Source organism: Hyperolius riggenbachi, chromosome 9 (assembly GCF_040937935.1).
Source record: "Hyperolius riggenbachi isolate aHypRig1 chromosome 9, aHypRig1.pri, whole genome shotgun sequence".
Lineage (NCBI taxonomy): Eukaryota > Metazoa > Chordata > Amphibia > Anura > Hyperoliidae > Hyperolius > Hyperolius riggenbachi.
In genome coordinates this window covers 187,401,017-187,419,577 of record NC_090654.1, presented here as the reverse complement: position 1 = coordinate 187,419,577, position 18,561 = coordinate 187,401,017, and the positions used below count along the sequence as shown (strand labels likewise).

General features: G+C 46.6%; 1 protein-coding gene across 2 annotated transcripts in view; it reads left to right on the top strand.

The window, feature by feature from the left end:
• Positions 1 to 18,561, top strand: part of PRICKLE2 (prickle planar cell polarity protein 2) — a 500,639-nt gene that overhangs the window by 22,185 nt on the left and 459,893 nt on the right. Inside the window, exon 2 of one of the 2 annotated variants that reach the window (XM_068253798.1) lies at positions 13,419 to 13,677. The exons of the other annotated variant lie outside the window; for it this stretch is intronic. Coding sequence (XP_068109899.1) covers positions 13,615 to 13,677 — 63 coding nt within the window. The 5' untranslated portion in view covers positions 13,419 to 13,614. The remainder of the gene's footprint in view (positions 1 to 13,418; positions 13,678 to 18,561) is intronic. 2 annotated transcript variants of the gene reach the window in all.

Genomic DNA, 18,561 nt, shown 5'->3' with positions numbered 1-18,561 from the left:
GCTACATGATAGCCGCTGCTCAGCGGCATCCCCCCAGCCCCTCCGATCGCGCCGGCGATCGGAGATCCGGAGATCCCGTTCAAAGAACGGGATCTCCCGGAGGGCTTCCCCCGTCGCCATGGCGACGGGGCGGGATGACGTCACCGACGTCATCTACGTCGTGACGTCAAAGGGGATTCCGATCCACCCCATAGAGCTGCCTGGCACTGATTGGCCAGGCAGCGCACGGGGTCTGCGGGGGCGGCTGCAGCGCGACGGATAGCGGCGGATCGGCGGGTAGCGGCGGCGATCGGGCACTGCACGCAGCTAGCAAAGTGCTAGCTGCGTGCAGCAAAAAAAAAATTATGCAAATCGGCCCAGCGGGGCCTGAGCGGTGCCTTCCGGCGGCTTACCCCGAGCTCAGCTCGGGCTTACCGCCAGGAAGGTTAATGGTTAGGGTCTCTTCCATGAGGATCCCTCAACGCGATGGAAGAGTCTAGTACAGGAACACTCTGCAAGCAAATTGAAAGCCAACATCCTACATTTTGTTGCATTTGATGTGCAAGTTGTGTAACTCTCCTATAATTATGCTCTGCACATCTATGCAGTTAGTCAGTCAGATGTAATAATAATAATAATAATGGCAGTATTTGTATAGCGCCTTTCTCCTGTCGGACTCAAAGCGCTTGCGAGGCAGCCACTAGAGCGCACTCAGTAGGCAGATGTAGTATGTCTAGGGAAGCGCTGCCACCTCCTCCTCCTTTGTATAGAAATGTATGTTTACTTATGGCTAGCTGCATCCATTAGCTATTTCAGTTTGCATTGCATTTTAATCTGAGTCTAGGGTTTAGTGCATAGTTTGCATCTGTTTTAAATTCAGGTGTGTATTTACCCTCTAGGGGGCTGTACACCTCTGTTGGTAGTCATTTCAGGCAGGTGCTGCCTGATTAGGAACGCTGCCAATTTCTCCCTGATAATAATTATTGAATTGGATGGTCAATCGGCCGCCAAGTTAAGAGATGTATGGCCATCTTAAGTGTTAGAGGAGAAGTAGGAGGCAGCAGCGGCCATTTGCCCACATGTTCAAAAGCATGTTTAGTGAACTTTTGGTTGTATATTACTTAACTACCTAAAAACCGCATCACGCCAGTCGGCGTGACCACACGGCAGCCCCAGGACTGCCTAACACCAATTGGCATCAATTTCTAGGGCCGGCCATTGCAGGAGATCACGCACGTGGATGCACATCTCCGCTTGGTAGGCTGCGCTCACCTTCAGTCTCCTCGCGGCTCGGAGACTGTTAAGCCTCATACACACGGGGTACGGCCGTCGCCGCAACCACGTGGCACGCGCGTGTTGCGGCGACGGTTCGTCCGTGTGTATGACGCGCGCGCCCCGAACCGTCGCCCGTCGGAGCTGTCGCCAAGCGATTGACATGTTCAATCGCCGGCTACAGCCGTCGCCGCAACATCGCCGGAACTGTCGCTAGCCCCGCATGTGTATGCGGGCTAGCGACAGCTACCCACACACAGTACACGGAGCATCCGGCGGGGGGGAGGAACCTCGGCGACAGCTTCCGCCGCATCGCTAATCCCTCTGCTGCCGTGTGTATGCAGAGGGACTTGGCGACGAGCTGTCGCCGAACTGTCTCCGAACTGTCGCGCACACGCTCCCGTGTGCAGCGACAGCTACAATTGTCCCCCCGTGAGTACTTAGCTTTAGACAGCGAAACCACCGTCTTTTTACTTAGTACAGCGCTGTCCCCCTGGGGCACAAGAGAGCGATCGACTCTCATAGGCTGAAGCCTATGACAGCAGATTGCTATGATTGGCTGGCAGGGGGTGGGAGGAAAAAAAATACATACATTTATAAAAAAAAAAAAATACAATAAATATTTGTAAAAAAATAAAAATAAACAACTGGGGGGCAATCAGATCCCACCAACAGAAAGCTCTGTTGGTGGGGAGATAAGAGGGGGGGGGGGGGAGGAACGACTAGTGTGCTGTGTTGTGCAGACCTGCAGCTTGGCCTTAGAGCTGCGGTGGCCTATTTTGAAAAAAATAGCCCCGTCTTTAGGGGGGTTTAGCACTGTGGTCCTCAAGTGGTTAATCTTGCAGCCAAACCATACCTGAGGAGATGTGGGGTCAGTTGTTTTATTTTTTAGGAGATTGGAATTCCACTTTAATCTTGTGAACCATCTATGGCTGTGCTTAGATGCTATTCTGTGGCTGTGCATAAACTTTCTTATTTCAGAGTATTCCGATTTGGAAGCTGAACTTTTGCCTCTTAGCGAAGTCCTCATATTAGCTCAGTTAGCCTTGAAATAACATAGCAACGCCCATCTCCCGATATTCCGCTGGGACACTGGGCTTGGCAAACAGACAATGGAGACAAAATATAAATCTTTAAGCTCATTAAGATAGTTTATAGCTTGTCAGTTTAACCTTTTGTGGACCGCACAAGGGAACGGCCCCTTTTGTGGAAATCTGTGCAAAAATGTATAATTCATGTGCTGTCGTGGACAGGATTGTTGTTGGTATTAGAGCCCCAATGTTGTGCTAGTTATGTGATGACGTTCACTGGCAGAGCCTGTTTTTTTCTGTGTATAATTGCTAAATTAGCTGAATTTCTTTTAACCTCCCTGGCAGTATGCTTATTTCCAGTTTTTTTTCCAAAAGTGAAAAAAACTTCCTTTAAAGTGATTGGACCAGAAGCGGCTCAGGGCAGGACGAGTGGAGCACTCGTTATTTGCAGGGTGAGCAGGCGTAAGATCCTAGCTATACTTTTAGCCACAGCCCCTGAACAAGCATGCTGATCAGGTGCTCTGACTGCAGTCAGGCTGGATTAGCTGCATGCTTGTTTCAGGTGTGTGATTCAGACACTACTGCAGCCAAAGAGATCAGCAGGATAGCCAGGCAACTGGTATTATTAAAAAGGAAACATCCATATCCCTCTCAGTTAAGGTTCCCTTTAATTAAAATAAAATAATCCAAGTACAATAGTTACATTTTATTATCATTCTACCTAACAGTCATTTTTTCATATGTTATTTTCACGTTACAAATACCATACTAGTTCCATCTTTTTTAATATACATATACACACACTTTTTGTTGTTTATTCAAACAATACATCTATCTATCACATATCATTCAATTCTTGGCAAAGTTGTTCTGAATTTTACAACATGTCTAATCTCAAAATTAAAATAAAAAACCACCTGGGAAATGTAATCAGATAAAAATAAAAAAAACTTGAGATTTTTCTATGTAGCCAATCATTTTCATCAATTTGTGGTAAAGTTGAACAGAAATATTGGCCTCAAATCACTAAGATCATGCTGGAGATAATAAAGGCTTATCACCCGAACGACAATCTGTACACATGCCCGATTTGGCGTGCGAACAACTGAACGACGGGACGTTCAAACGACCCATCGTTCGGAAAAATCTGACGTGTGTATGGGTCTTTAGGCAAGAGAAAACTTACCACCACACACATTGATCTTGCCTTATTAAGGTGTTTGCAAAGTGAGAGAGTTATCTTATCTCTTCATTCCTTAAGTTACCTCCTCTGTAGTTATTTGCACATGCAGTTAATTAACAGCCTGTCTTTAACTTTAGAATTCTGGAGTTATTTTAAGGATTGAAGAGTTAACTTTAAAGGGATACTGTAGGGGGGTCGGGGCAGAGCCGGATTAAGGCTAAATGGGGCCCTAAGCAAAGTAACTGATTTGGGCCCCCCCCCCATCATGTCGTAATAGAATCAGAAGATGCAGCTGCACAGCAATATGCCGCACACACCGGGCAGCCGAGCTACTGGTTGCTATGGGCAACAGCACGCTTTCCTCTGTGGGTGCACAATGCAGGGAATAGCAGCGGCAAAATGCAGAGTGAGAGATGAATGGCTGGGACATTTGCACTCAGGGGCTGGGGCACCCCTGTGAAGAGGGCGCCAGATATCACAGCAGCAGCACTTTCCCCTGCATCTCCAGCCTGGCAATAGCAGAAAGCTCTGGACACCGCCAAGCCGGAAGCCGTTCCCCAGACAGAATTACATAACCACTCCCACCACCGAACAACCAATTTCCTCACAAACTAGACAGCCACCATGCAGCCTCCATCCCAGTGAATACGATAGTCCAGCAGAGAAGGCAGCCGCAGTGGGGGAGAATGACAGCACCAGATGAATCACATTCACCTATTGCGATCCAAGCAATAGAGGTTCCGTCATCCGGAGCCCATCTGTCTCCTCTAGAGTGCTGCCGCTCTGTTACTACTACTATTACTACTTCCTACTTCCTGTCTGATCTGAGAATCAGGAAGTTTAGAGCGAGCGGCTGCACTGTAGAAGAGACAGATGGGTTTCAGATGACGGGATCTCTATCGCTTGGATCATGGATAGGTGAGTGAGCGTTTGCCATCTGCTGCTATCATTTTTGCTGCAGCTGTGGTTCTCTGTGGGAAGGGAGGGTGGAGTGGGCAGCGGCAGAGCGCACAGTAGCAGGAGGGGGACCTAGGAGGAGAGCCTGGCTCTGAAGACAATGAGCAGTGCACGGCATCATTTGACAAGACAAGACAAATAACATTTATATCGCGCTTTTCTCCTGGTGGACTCAAAGCGCCAGAGCTGCAGCCACTAGGACGCGCCCTATAGGCAGTAGCAGTGTTAGAGAGACTTGCCTACGGTCTCCTACTGAATAGGTGCTGGCTTACTGAACAGGCAGAGCTGAGATTCGAACCCTGGTCTCCTGTGTCAGCGGCAGAGCCCTTAAAGGGACTCCAAGCAGTGCCTGTGGATATGCCTTTAACCCCCTTGGCAGTATGAAAAATACCGCCAGGGGGCAGCGCAGCAGTTTTTTTTTTATATTTTTTTTTAAAATCATGTAGCGAGCCCAGGGCTCGCTACATGATAGCCGCTACTCAGCGGCATCCCCCCAGCCCCGCCGATCGCCTCCGGCGATAGGCGATCAGGAAATCCCGTTCAAAGAACGGGATTTCCTGGAGGGCTTCCCCCGTCGCCATGGCGACGGGGCGGGATGACATTGGGAGACCCGATCCACCCCTTGTCGCTGCCTGGCACTAATTGGCCAGGCAGCGCAGGGGTCTGGGGGGGGGGCCGCCCGCCGCACCGGATAGCGGCGATCGGGCGCGCGGCGGCGGCGATCGGGGTGCTGGCGCAGCTAGCAAAGTGCTAGCTGCGTCCAGCAAAAAAAAAAATTATGAAAATCGGCCCAGCAGGGCCTGAGCGGCACCCTCCGGCGGCTTACCCCGTGTCACACACGGGGTTACCGCTAAGGAGGTTAAGCATACCCACAACTAATTCATTACATCCTCACACCTACCAGCATGATGTTTGTAATTATATCCCCCTGGGTTCCTTATATTTCATTGCATTGTGCTGAATCGAGCTGCCAACTTTGGAGAAAAGTCGTCCTGTGGCCGTGATTTCGATCGCAAAAATATCAAAAACTAAAAGGCATAGAGCAGCCGTTTATATATCATTGGAAAGAGGAGAAAGAGAGCTTTAAAATGATATGCATCTTTCCATAGTTACTGCACTGCTCAGAGTCCCTTTAACCATTATATCATCCAGCCACCGCTGACTTTGGAGAAAAGGCGTCCTGTGGCCGCGATTTCGATCGCGAGAATATTAAAAACTAAAAGGCATAGAGCAGCCGTTTATATATCATTGGAAAGAGGAGAAAGAGAGCTTTAAAATGATATGCATCTTTCCATAGTTACTGCACTGCTCAGAGTCCCTTTAACCATTATACCATCCAGCCACCGCTGACTTTGGAGAAAAGTCGTCCTGTGACCGAGATTTCGATCGCGAAAATATCGAAAACTAAAAGGCATAGAGCAGCTGTTTATATATCATTGGAAAGAGGAGAAAGAGAGCTTTAAAATGATATGAATCTTTCCATAGTTACTGCACTGCTCAGAGTCCCATTAACCATTATACCATCCAGCCACCGCTGACTTTGGAGAAAAGTCGTCCTGTGGCCGCGATTTCGATCGCGAAAATATCGAAAACTAAAAGGCTGACTAAAATGATATGCATCTTTCCATAGTTACTGCACTGCTCAGAGAGTCAGAGTCCCTTTAACCATTATACCATCCAGCCACCGCTGACAGGATGGCAAGGGCTGGTTTATGTGCTGATGGGGCCCCTTTGACTCTGAATGGGGCCCCAAGCGACTGCTTTTGTTGCCTGGTCGGTAATCCGGCCCTGGGTCGGGGGAAAATGAGTTGAACTTACCCGGGGCTTCTAATGGTACCCCGCAGAAGTCCTGTGCCCGCGCAGCCAGTCACCGATGTTCCGGCCCCGCCTCTGGTTCACCTCTGGAATTTTAGACTTGAAAGTCTGAAAACCACTGCGCCTGTGCTGCCATGTCTTCACTCCCGCTGATGTCACCAGGACCGTACTGCGCAGGCACAGACCATACTAGGCCTGCGCAGTACGCTCCTGGTGACATCAGCGGGAGCGCGGACACGGCAATGCAGGCGCAGTGGTTTTCAGACTTTAAAGTCTGAAATTCCAGAAGTGAACCGGAGGCGGGGCCGGAGCATCGGTGAGTGGCTGCGCGGGTACAGGATGTCTGTGGAGGACCATTTGAAGCCCCTGGTAAGTTTAACTCATTTTCCCCCGACGCCCCTACAGTATCCCTTTAAAGATCTCTCCTTAAGGCCCGGTTCACATTGGCGGTCGCCGTCCGGAATCGCTGTGCCGGAGCCGGACCACATGCGGAACGGACGGAACGGACGCACGGCACAGCAATGAAAGTCTATGCGTCCGTTCACATGCGTCCGTCCGGACCGGAGCCGGACCGGACTCCGGCGTAAGATCCAACATGCGCTATTTTTTGGTCCGGCTCCTCCGGCAGACGTATCCGGAGCGGAGCCGGACTGTTGCATCCGGCCAATACAAACCAATGAGAACCGGAGAGCGCACAACACACTGGCCGTAAAATACGGACGCTCCACCCCACCTCCCATGCTTCCTCCATGCTACAGCGGCCATCCTGGACGGGGACACATGGGCCCAGCGCCCACAGAGTGGAGCAGCAGCGACCTCACGCTGGAGCTCCCCGGCAGCAACATGTCCGATACGTCTGATAACGAGGAGGTGAGGCCCTACAACGACCCCAGAGCTTCTGCCGACCTCCCAGACCCCAGGTATTATTATACAGCTTGTTATCTCAAACGGATCCGGACCGCAACCGTGTTCATACCGCACGGAAAACGGATGCAAACGGACCGGATCCGGAACAGATCCGGATAGGAACCGTACGGATCAGGTCTGGTCCGGATCCGGTGCGGTCCGGACATCCGTTCTGGTTTTTAAAAAACCGCAAGTGTGAACAGACAGAAAAGTGATGCTGGATACACACACGTTGAGATTTCCCGTTCGATTCCCGGGATCGAACGGATCGAATCGATTATTTCCAACATGCTCGATTCGAATTTCGATCGTATCTGCCGTCGATTTGCATGTTAAGTATGCCAAATCGACGGCAGAAATGATCGAAATCCGAATCGAGCATGTTGGAAATAATCGAATCGATCCGTTCGATCTCGGGAATCGAACGGGAAATCTTAACGTGTGTATCCAGCATTAAATTTAGGTTTGCCTGAGGTAAAATGTTTCCTGAATACTACATGCCCCGTCACCGTGGTGATAACTCTAGAAACATTATTATAGACAGGAAATAAGCTTAATGAATTGAGGCCAATGTACTGTTTGTGGCCACCTTTGGAATATGGCCCTTGAAGAGTTAACTACGCCACCGCGTGTATTTGCGACTGAAAAACAAGAGTACTTTATAAGTTGTTTGCCTTCCCATAATCCTGTGCTGCAGCTTGGAAACCAGTTCCCGGGTATTGTAATGCAAATGTAGCGGGGTGTCTTTCACTGTGCAAATTATACTTAACTTTTCCTGTGACTCTTGTGTCCTCCCTTGACTCAGCAGAGTATGAATGAATTCAATTTGAAAGTGAGCTTAGCAGTGTCCCTGTAGATTTGCGGTGGAACTGTAGCTGTCATGATAAGGGAACACGTTTATCGTAAAAAATGTTTTTTTTTTATTCTTCTTCTTCAGTAAAGAGGCTCCAGCACAGAGCTTGTCATCTTATCAAACCACCTGTATTATATAATGATACAAGTCCTCCTGACAAATCTTAAAGGCACTGTCGGCAAATTGAGATACCATGAATAGCGATGAATAATATACTTATTCTTTAAGCCGAGATATACTTATCAAAATGCAACTAAACTAATGAGTTGTTCATATAGTTATGCCTATATTAATTTTTACAACATTGCTAAAAACTACTGTTCACAGTATTAAAGGAAATGTACAGTATAGTGATTTTCTTTTTCAGTTTTATTTTATTTGCTCAAAGTGTACCTGAAGGCAGATTTGGAGAAAAAGTTAGATACCTCAGCAGAGAGAAGCTTTGGTTATTCCAGAGGCTTCCACCATCCCCTTAGATCTCATCGTTCCAGCGCTGGGATCCTCTGACCTTATATGATAAGCGCTTGCCGATTAGGTTTGCTCTGCAAACCTCCCATCCATGTACGAGTGCAGCTGTACTACACAGGCGCAAGACGGTCCGTGCCTGTGCAGTAGCATGGACCTGCTCATGCATGGCTTTTTCCTTTGTACGCGAGTTACTCCATGCTACTGTGCAGGCATGGGCCGTAAGTGCGCCTGTGCAGTGCGGTCGTGCTTGTTCATAGATGGGAGTTCAGCCGTGAAAAAGAGGGTCCTGGTGTTGTGTCTGATCGTGCTGCCTGTAAATTTGCGCTGCCCTGCATGTGCAGTAGGGGCCTGTGCTGCCACATTTCCTGTTTAATTATGCTGCCCCAAATAACACCCCAAATATCTCCGCTTCCACACGGCCCACACTCTCAAAATTTTCAGGGTAGGGAGAGGACCCCCGAACTACCTATGTGCCAAATTGTAGCCCCCGAGCTACCCACTACAGATAGGTTTCTGTAATTTATCTCGGGAACCAGAGGGGCTCAGGGGCTGCAATTTGGCACAGACGTAGTGCGTGGGGTCCCCTCTCTACCCTGAAAATTTGGGGAGTGTGGGATGTGTGGAAGCAGAAATATTTTAAGAGAATTATATTAGTCCCCATTGGGCATGCATGAAAGTCAGTGTGGAAGGACACTCCCAGGCAGCAGGATCAGACATAACACCGGCAACCAGTGGTGTGCTCCAGAAGTATCGGAGGAGTTTCTGGACTATCCAGAGCAGGCTTTCTCAACCAGGGTTCCCTAGAACCCCAGGGTTCCTTGAATACTCTGCAGGGGTTCCTTGGCATTTTCCCCCATCGTGGGGGAAGTATAATAGAGTACATTATAATAGGTGGTACTGTAAAAAGAAGCACTAAATTGGGGGTAAGGAAACAGTATAATGAGTGGCAGTGTAATAGGGGGTAGTGAAATAAACAGCCTCACCTACTTTTAAAGACCATGCCCCTTGCAAAATAAATGCAGGGGTTCCTCGAGATGAAAACATTGTTTGCAGGGGTTCCTTGAGATCCAAAAGTTATTTGCAGGGTTCCTCCAGGGTAAAATGGTTAAGAAAGGCTGATCCAGAGGCTTTCCTCTAAACTAAGGTATGTATCTAACCTTTTTGTTTTGCAAAATCACAGATTTTCTTTAAAAAGTTTTTTGTTAAAGAATAGATTTTTCTTTCTTTTTTTGTTTTTTAAATCTTTATTTTACATTTTTCCAATATACAACATTATACAAAATCTTTATACAAAAAATTGAAGAACAAGGAACCATCAACTATAAATGGTGCTCACTATGTGTGCTATAAATACCTATTCCAGTCCTTTTATACTATTTCCTGTTATTCTATATTTCAAGCTTGCACTATATCCAGTCTCTAATGCAATTTTATCCACCTCGTGAGCTTTATGTATCAAAAAATTCCAATATTTTCCAAGCATAAACCATTCATACCCCCATCCATTCCTCACTCAATCCCCATCCCTCCCCCCTTGGATCAGTCCATTTCCTCTTCATTTCCTTTTTTTTTTTTTTTTTTTTTTTTTACTGTATAGTTCCTGTTACTTGCCGTCTCAGGGGGCTTCCATCTGTTCCACATCTCTCCTTACTCTCCCATATTCACTTGAGGTTTTGATTTTCTGCCATTGCATCCACCTCTCCTCCTGTCCCCCTTCATCTCCATGTACATAACTGGTTAATTCCTCCATCTTTCAGACTCCCTCTATTTCCACAAACCACTCCCACACCGTTTTTGACTCTTAGTCGTTTTTCAATGCTTTGCTATGAGAATCCGTACAGTAACCAAAAATCTCATCAATGACTTCTCGTATTTCCTCACTGGCCAGTCATTGCAATGGAGTAAAAAGAAAGCAGGATCTTCTGTGTGTTCTATCTCTGTGATTTGGAATACATATTTTTTAACAGCTTCCCAAAATGCTTGTAGTTCTTTGCACTCCCAAAAAATATGCAAGATATTTCCTTTACCCTCCCCACATCTCCAGCATAGCGCCGAAGTACCTGGGTACATCCTACTCAACCTCTCAGGTGTGTAATACCACCTCGAAAACACCTTATACCCTGCTTCCTGTCCCCTTGTGGACATGGATGACCTACTTGCCAAATTCATTACTTTCTTCCACTGTTCTGCTGTAAATGCTCTTCCCAACAATCTTCTCCCAACGGGCTTGGATTGTTGCAGCCGGATTTTGAGAGCGTCCCTTTCTGTTGGCCCTTCCCCTTACACATATCTTCAAATGGGGTAGTCTTCCAACTTAGGGCCTCCTTAGTTCCACAACTTTTCAGACAAAAATTTAAATTGAATATAGCTCCACTCATCCAATGTTCCCCTCTCTCCTTTTCCCTCCAACCCCTGTAGAGGGACCCAATCCCCATCCACTACTAAATCTTGGGCTAATAGTTCTCTCTCTCCCCCCAGTTGGGATAGCTCATTGGATGTGTACCCAAAGGGAAGTTTATATTTCCTAGTATTGTCATGAGGGGTGTTGGCCATGGAGAAATCTCCTCCTTTTTCCTACGACTTTCAAAGTTCACTACCGTATGTTTTATCATCTCTGCCCCTTTGCCTTGTATGTTCTTTTTATTCTTTTTGGAAGCCCAAAGTAATTTTGTTAGAGAACACCCCACTATATCTGCTTCTAGGGATACCCACCTCTTTTCTTCTGCATGCCTATGCCAGTCTATTATTTTAGCCAATGTCCCCGCTTCATAGTAGGACTTGAAGTTTGGTACCGCCAAACCTCCTCTCTCCCTTTCCGCTATTTGCAGTCTATGACTTATTCTCGTCTTTTGTCCCCTACTTATAAATCTATTTATGAGACTTGCAAGCTTCTTAAACTACAGAGATGATACCGGTATAGGTAGGACCTGAAACAAATACAGCAGCCGTGGAAGAATATTCATCTTGATTATAGCAATTCTACCAAACCATGAACATTTTGGTTGATCCCAGGATTCTAGGTCCTGTTTCACCTTTTCCAGCATCGGGCTATAGTTATACACTACCATCTCCTTGAAGCTAAACATTATCTTTACCCCCAGGTACTTCAGTGTTTTGGCTGGCCATTTAAATGAGAGGTTTTCCTTCAATAAGCCCCTTTGACCATTGTCCAGACCCCAAGCTATTGCTTCACTTTTATCAAAACTGATTTTCAAAATTGATACCATGCTAAAAACATGAAATTTACACATCAAGTTTGGGAGAGAAATATGCGGATCCACAAGGTAAAATAACATATCATCGGCGTATGCCGCCACCTTGTGCTCAGTTCCCCTAACCTCAATACCACACATGCTGGAGTCCCGCCTAACCCTACACAAGGAGTGACCCCACACTACTAAGTGACAACGCAAAAATCATTGGGGACATGGGGCACCCCTGCCGCTTCCCATTTTTTCTACAAAACGTCTCTGATAGAACCCCATTTAGCCTCACCCTCGCATTTGGCGCAGAGTACAATGCAATTATCCTATTTCTCTTATTTGTACTTCAGCACACCCTCGATGAAGGCCCACTCCACTCTGTCAAAAGCCTTTTCAGCATCTGTAGATAAAAATATGACAGAGTTGGAGTGGGCCGTCATACATTGAGCCAGGTTAAAGAGACTCTGTAACCTCAAAAAGATCCCCTGGGGGGTACTCGCCTCGGGTGGGGGAAGCCTCGGGATCCTAATGAGGCTTCCCACGCCGTCCTCTGTCCCACGGGGGTCTCGCTGCAGCCCTCCGAACAGCCGGCGACAGGCCCGACTGTAAAATCAATATTTACCTTTGCTGGCTCCAGCGGGGGCGCTGTGGCTGCTTTCCGCTCCGAACTACACGAAAATACCCGATCTCAGTCGGGTCCGCTCTACTGCGCAGGCGCCGGAAACTTGCGCCTGCGCAGTAGAGCAGACCCGACGGCGATCGGGTATTTCCGTTTAGTTCGGAGCCGTCAGAGCGCCTGCGCAGGAGCCAGGAAGGTAAATATTACGTCACAGCTGCACGGAGGGCTGCAGCGAGACCCCCGTGGGACAGAGGACTGCGTGGTAAGCCTCATTAGGATCCGGAGGCTTCCCCCACCCGAGGTGAGTACCCCCCAGGGGATCTTTTGATGTTACAGATCCTCTTTAAGGGTCCGTATAGTATTAATCTCTGGCCTCTCGGCCCCTCACAAAATCCACCTGATCTGGGTGTATACGTTTATTTATTATAGGGGATAGTCTATTCGCCAGTACCTTTGCATATAGTTTAACATCTACATTCAACAAGGCAATTGGCCTGTAACTCTGACATTGTGTAGGGTCTTTACCCTCCTTGTCCAGCATACGGGGGGAAAACCCTCACTGCTCCCCATTACCTGTTGCTTCATTAAGTGCCTTTACCAAATAATTCAACAATTAATCCCCATACCTTTTATAGTACTCACTTGTGATCCCATCGGGTCCGGGCACCTTCCCTGTTGGTATCTGTTTTATTGCTAATTTTAATTCTTCTAGTGTAATAGGGGACTCCAGGGCCGAGGCCTCTTCATCCGACAGTCTGGGCATTCCACTCTGTGCCAAATCCTCCATTATCTCCCTTTTTCTTATCTCTACTTCACCCTCACCTGTTGGTACTTTTAGGTTATATAATCTTTTATAATATTTCCTGAACTCACTGGCTATATCCTCCAGCTTATGGCATTTCTCTCCCTTTGTATTTTTAATACATGATATATAATTAATATATTTTTCTTTTAAATTAAGGCAGATGAATATTACTGAGTTTCTCTTGTTCTACACTTTTTGAAATGTGTGCTATTCTGCTAAATATTTGTAAAAGACCTATCATATTTTGGTCACTGGTTATCAGTGCATGATTGTCTAGAAAGTCAAACAAAAAGATTATTTTGACAGATACCTATTTTGTTTATGTAGCTTTAGGACCAGTTAACCTTCCAGTATATTTTTGGGAAGTAGACAAGAAAAAGAGAAGAAAAGAGAAGTAATCACTTTACAGATGAAAATGTCAGAAGAATGAGAAGATGACATTGCAAGATACTGATATACTGAAATAGAAGGAAGGATTCAGATGTGAAGAAAAAAGTATTCAGCAAAAGAAAGAAGGATACAGATGAAAATAAACAAATATATGGAAGAAGAAAGAAGGATACAGATGAAAACAGAAGTGTGCAGAGTAAAAAAAATGAATTTATAGTTTGTATTTTTAATAAAATATTGTAATGTATTCATCTCAAATAAAGTGTTTATTCAGGGGCGTAACTAGAAATCACTGGGCCCCCCTGTGAATATTTGGATTGCCCCCCCCCCCATAGGTGCCAAATAATCGTAATGGGGCAGCGTTTCACTGTAAATTAATTGTAAAGGGGGCAGCATTTCACCAGAAAATCCTAATGTGGGCAGCAGTCACCAGAAAATCCTAATGTGGGCAGCAGTCACCAGAAAATCCTAATGTGGGCCAGAAAATCCTAATGTGGGCAGCAGTCACCAGAAAATCCTAATATGGGCCAGAAAATCGTAATGTGGGCAGCAGCCACCAGAAAATTGTAACGTGGGCAGCATTCACCAGTGAATCGTAACGTGGGCAGCAGTCACCAGAAAATCGTAACGTGGGCAGCAGTCACCAGAAAATCGTAACGTGGGCAGCAGGCACCAGAAAATTGTAACGTGGGCAGCAGTCACCAGAAAATCGTAACGTGGGCAGCAGGCACCAGAAAATCGTAATGTGGGCAGCAGTCACCAGAAAATTGTAACGTGGGCAGCAGTCACCAGGAAATTGTAACGTGGGCAGCAGTCACCAGAAAATTGTAACGTGGGCAGCAGTCACCAGAAAATTGTAACGTGGGCAGCAGTCACCAGATAATCGTAACGTGGGCAGCAGTCACCAGAAGGTTGTAAAGTGGGCAGCAGTCACCAGAAAATCGTAACGTGGGCAGCAGTCACCAGAGAATTGTAACGTGGGCAGCAGTCACCAGAAAATCGTAACGTGGGCAGCAGTCACCAGAAAATCGTAACGTGGGCAGCAGTCACCATAAAATTGTAACATAGGCAGCAGTCACCAGAAAATTGTAATGTGGGCAGCAGTCACCAGAAAATTGTAACGTGGGCAGCAGTCACCAGAAAATTGTAACGTGGGCAGCAGTCACCAGAAAACTGTAACGTGGGTAGCAGTTACCAGAAAATTGTAACGTGGGCAGCAGTTACCAGAGGATGGTAACGTGGGCAGCAGTCACCAGAAAATTGTAACGTGGGCAGCAGTCACCAGTGAAAACGGTAACGTGGGCAGCAGTCACCAGTAAAAACGGTAACGTGGGCAGCAATCACCAGAAAATCGTAACGTGGGCAGCAGTCACCAGAAAATGGTAACGTGGACAGCATTCACCAGACAATCGTAATGTGGGCATTGTTCACCAGAATATCGTAATGTGGGCCAAAAAATCATAATGTGGGCAGAGTTCACCAGAAAATCGTAATGTGGGCAGCAGTCACTAGAAAATCGCAATGTGGGCAGCAGTCACCAGAAAATCCTAATGTGGGCAGCAGTCACCAGAAAATCGTAAGGTGGGCAGCAGGCACCAGAAAATCGTAATGTGGGCAGCGTTCACCAGAATATCGTAATGTGGGCAGCGTTCACCAGAATATCGTATTGTGGGCAGCGTTCACCAGAATATTGTAATGTGGGCAGCGTTCACCAGAAAATCGTAATGTGGGAAGCGTTCACCAGAAAATCGTAATGTGGACAGCGTTCACCAGAAAATCGTAATGTGGACAGCGTTCACCAGAATATCGTAATGTGGGCAGCGTTCACCAGAAAATCGTAATGTGGGCAACAATCACCCCAAAAATTGTAATGTGTGCAGCAGCCACCAGAAAAAAAAATGCCTATGTAAAAAACAAAACAAAAAACAATTCACTTACCTGTCAGGAGCCTCTGGTGCGCACTGCGCAGCTCCCCGACGATCCTCCTGTGCAGCACATCTCCCGCGCTGACAGGCAGAGTGCAGGGCTATGGCAAGATGGCGCCCGCAGCCCTGTACTGGAGACACAAATGGTCTCCAGTGCAGGGCTTCGGCAGCCATCTTTCCGTAGCCCTGCTCTGCCTGCCGGAGGAATATGCAGGCTGGTGGAGCGGGGCTGCGGGGAATGAACTGCTGCGGCCAGTTGAGCACCTTGCTGGGGGGTCCAGAATCGGGCGGGCGGCAGTGCTCCCCCCGCACACAGCGAGCAGGCCTCAGAGGGGCCCCGGGCCCCCCTGCCGCTGATGGGGTCGCATCCCCGGTAGCTACTCCGGTGTGTTTATTTAACAATTTAATATAACTAGGCAGCAAGTAAAAAAAGACTTCTTATTTAGCTGGGAGGAGTGGACATTTGGGATACCCTTTATTTACCTAAAGTGTTCCTGAGTCAAAAACCACAAACTTGCCTAAGAAGAGGGAAGTCTCTGGATCCTATAGAGCACAGGTGCCCACACTTTTTCAGTTTGTGAGCTACTTTAAGAAATTAGCAGGTCAACATGATCTACCTATGTACAATTTTAGGAGCGCAATTGTATATACAGAATGGAAAATGTAGTGGGGTTGGGAACTACCATGAAGTCCTTCGCGATCTACCGGTAGATCGCGATCTACCTATTGGGCACCCCTGCTATAGAGGCTTTCCACAGCGTTCTCCGGTCCCCCGTTGCCACTTGCAGACCTCCCAAAGGCCTTGTCAGAAAATCTGATTGGGGCCGCGCTCCTCTTCAATCCTGTGGCGCGTACTGTAAGCCTGTGGTGCGTCAGTAAGCCGGTCGTGCTCACTTGGCAGCAGCACGGCTACACTCGTTCCAGAAGAGGAGCATGGTCCGATGTCCCGGGCAGCAGTGAAGGATCAAAGGACACTCATTAGGTAAGTGTGTGATTTTTTTCTTCACCTGAGCTATGACTCGAGTTTACTTTAAAGGGGTTTTCCATGATCTACCATAATCCCCCCCATGCCTACCTCCTTATACTTGATGGTAGTTAAAGAGACTCTGTAAAAATGAAAACCCCTCTGGGGGATACTTACCTCAGGAGGGGGAAGCCTCAGGGTCCCAATAAGGCTTCCTCCTCCCCTGTAGCTTCAGTGAATCCAGCGCTGGCTCCCCTGTATCCTCCCCCAACAAGCTTTGCAAAGCTTGAATTATGTACCTCTCCGGGATCCAGCACAAGGACTCGCGCCTGCCCAGTAGAGCAGATGAATCGGGTTCGTCTATTTCCGCCTTAACCCGAATGAAGATTGGCTAGTGCACCTGCTCAGGATCGCGTTAGGTAAATACCAGTTGCCAGGCTATCCTGCTGATCCTTTGCTTCTAATACTCTTAGCCATAGCCCCTGAACAAGCATGTAGCAGACCTGGTGTTTCTGACATTATTGTCAGATCTGACAAGATTAGCAGCACGCTTGTTTCTGGTGTGATTCAGACTCTTCTGCAGACAAATAGAACAACGGGGCTGCCAGGCAACTGGTATTGTTTAAAAGGAAATAAATATGGCAGCCTCCATATTCTTCTCACTTCAGTTGTCCTTTAAAGGCCAGGATGTGAAAGGTGTGTGTGTGTGTGTGGGGGGGCACTCTTTTTTCAGTATGAAAATTAGAGGAAAAAGCTTTTATCTAATTAAAAAGCATCTTAACAAATATTGAATAAAAACAGTACACATGGGAATTTTAATGCTTTTTTTGCACCAATATGTCCACTGCTGCCTCCTCCTACGTGTTGCCAGTACAAAGTTTGTTGTTTATTATATGAATTTGTCTTCATTGAGGTAAGCCAACTCACACATTTTTCTTTTTTTTTTCAGTTGTTTTTGACGCTATTTTGTCATACCTTGGGTGCCTCTTCTCCCTTTTGTATTGGTTGATGTATTTTTCAGCCTAAAAAAAGCCCAGTACCCATCAGAGTCCCACTTAAGGTGACCACACACCATACATTTTTTTAAAATATCTTTTCAATTCAAGAATTGCAATAAATTTTCTGACTGATTGTAACATTTAAAAAAACTCTGACCAATATACAACACACGTGTGGTAAATGTTTAACCCAATGATGAAAAAAATAATTGAAAACTCTGAGAAACTTGCTTGGAAGTATGTATAAGAAAATTGGCAGTTTTCCAGGGCTGTGGAGTCAGAGTCGGGAGAAAATGCACAGACTCCGACTCCTAATGAATTTAAACTGTAATTAAAATAGAAAATATAATAAAATGTTCATTTCTCAGATAATAGTCATCATAAATAATTTATATATACAGTAATAGCTGTGCTTAGTCCACAAAAATAAAATAAACCAATCAAAAAATAGTTACTTGTGCTGCTTCAATAAAGCAGTCCCCGTATTTTTAAAGTCAGATAAACATATCTGATTGTGACTGTATATATGATGTGTACACAGGAATCTCTTATATTTACTAAATAACATCTCTGCTGTAAGAATAAAGCCTGATGTGTAGCCGTGTCACTAATAGAGATGGTCAATGAGATGGAAATAATTCTGCACTGATGCTGATTTATGCAAATGTATGCACTCCCTTTGCTGATGATATCAAATAATTTAATACATTGTTAAAATTTGGTTTGGTGACTACAAATTAAAGGGTACCTGAGACGGATGAAAAGAAAGTTTTATACATACCTGGGGCTTCCTCCAGCCCCCTTCAGGCTAATCCAGTCGCTGTCCTCCTCCGCCACCTGGATCTTCTGCTATGAGTCCCGGTAATTCACCCAGTTAGCGCAGTCCGGCCACGTGCCGCTCCCACAGCCAGGAACATTCTGCACCTGCGCAATAGTGCTGTGCAAGTGTAGTACGCTCCCATCGGCGGAGTGTCTGCATGCGCACTACGCCCGACTGGCTCAAGAACCTGGACCCATAGCAGAAGATCCAGGTGATGGAGGAGGACAGCGAGGGACTGATTAGCCTGAATGGGGCTGGAGGAAGCCCCATGTATGTATAAAACTTTAATTTCATCTGTCTCGGGTTTACTTTGTTACACAGTAGTACTATACTCTACATATGCACTCACCACAGAGCTGCAGGGAATCTACTG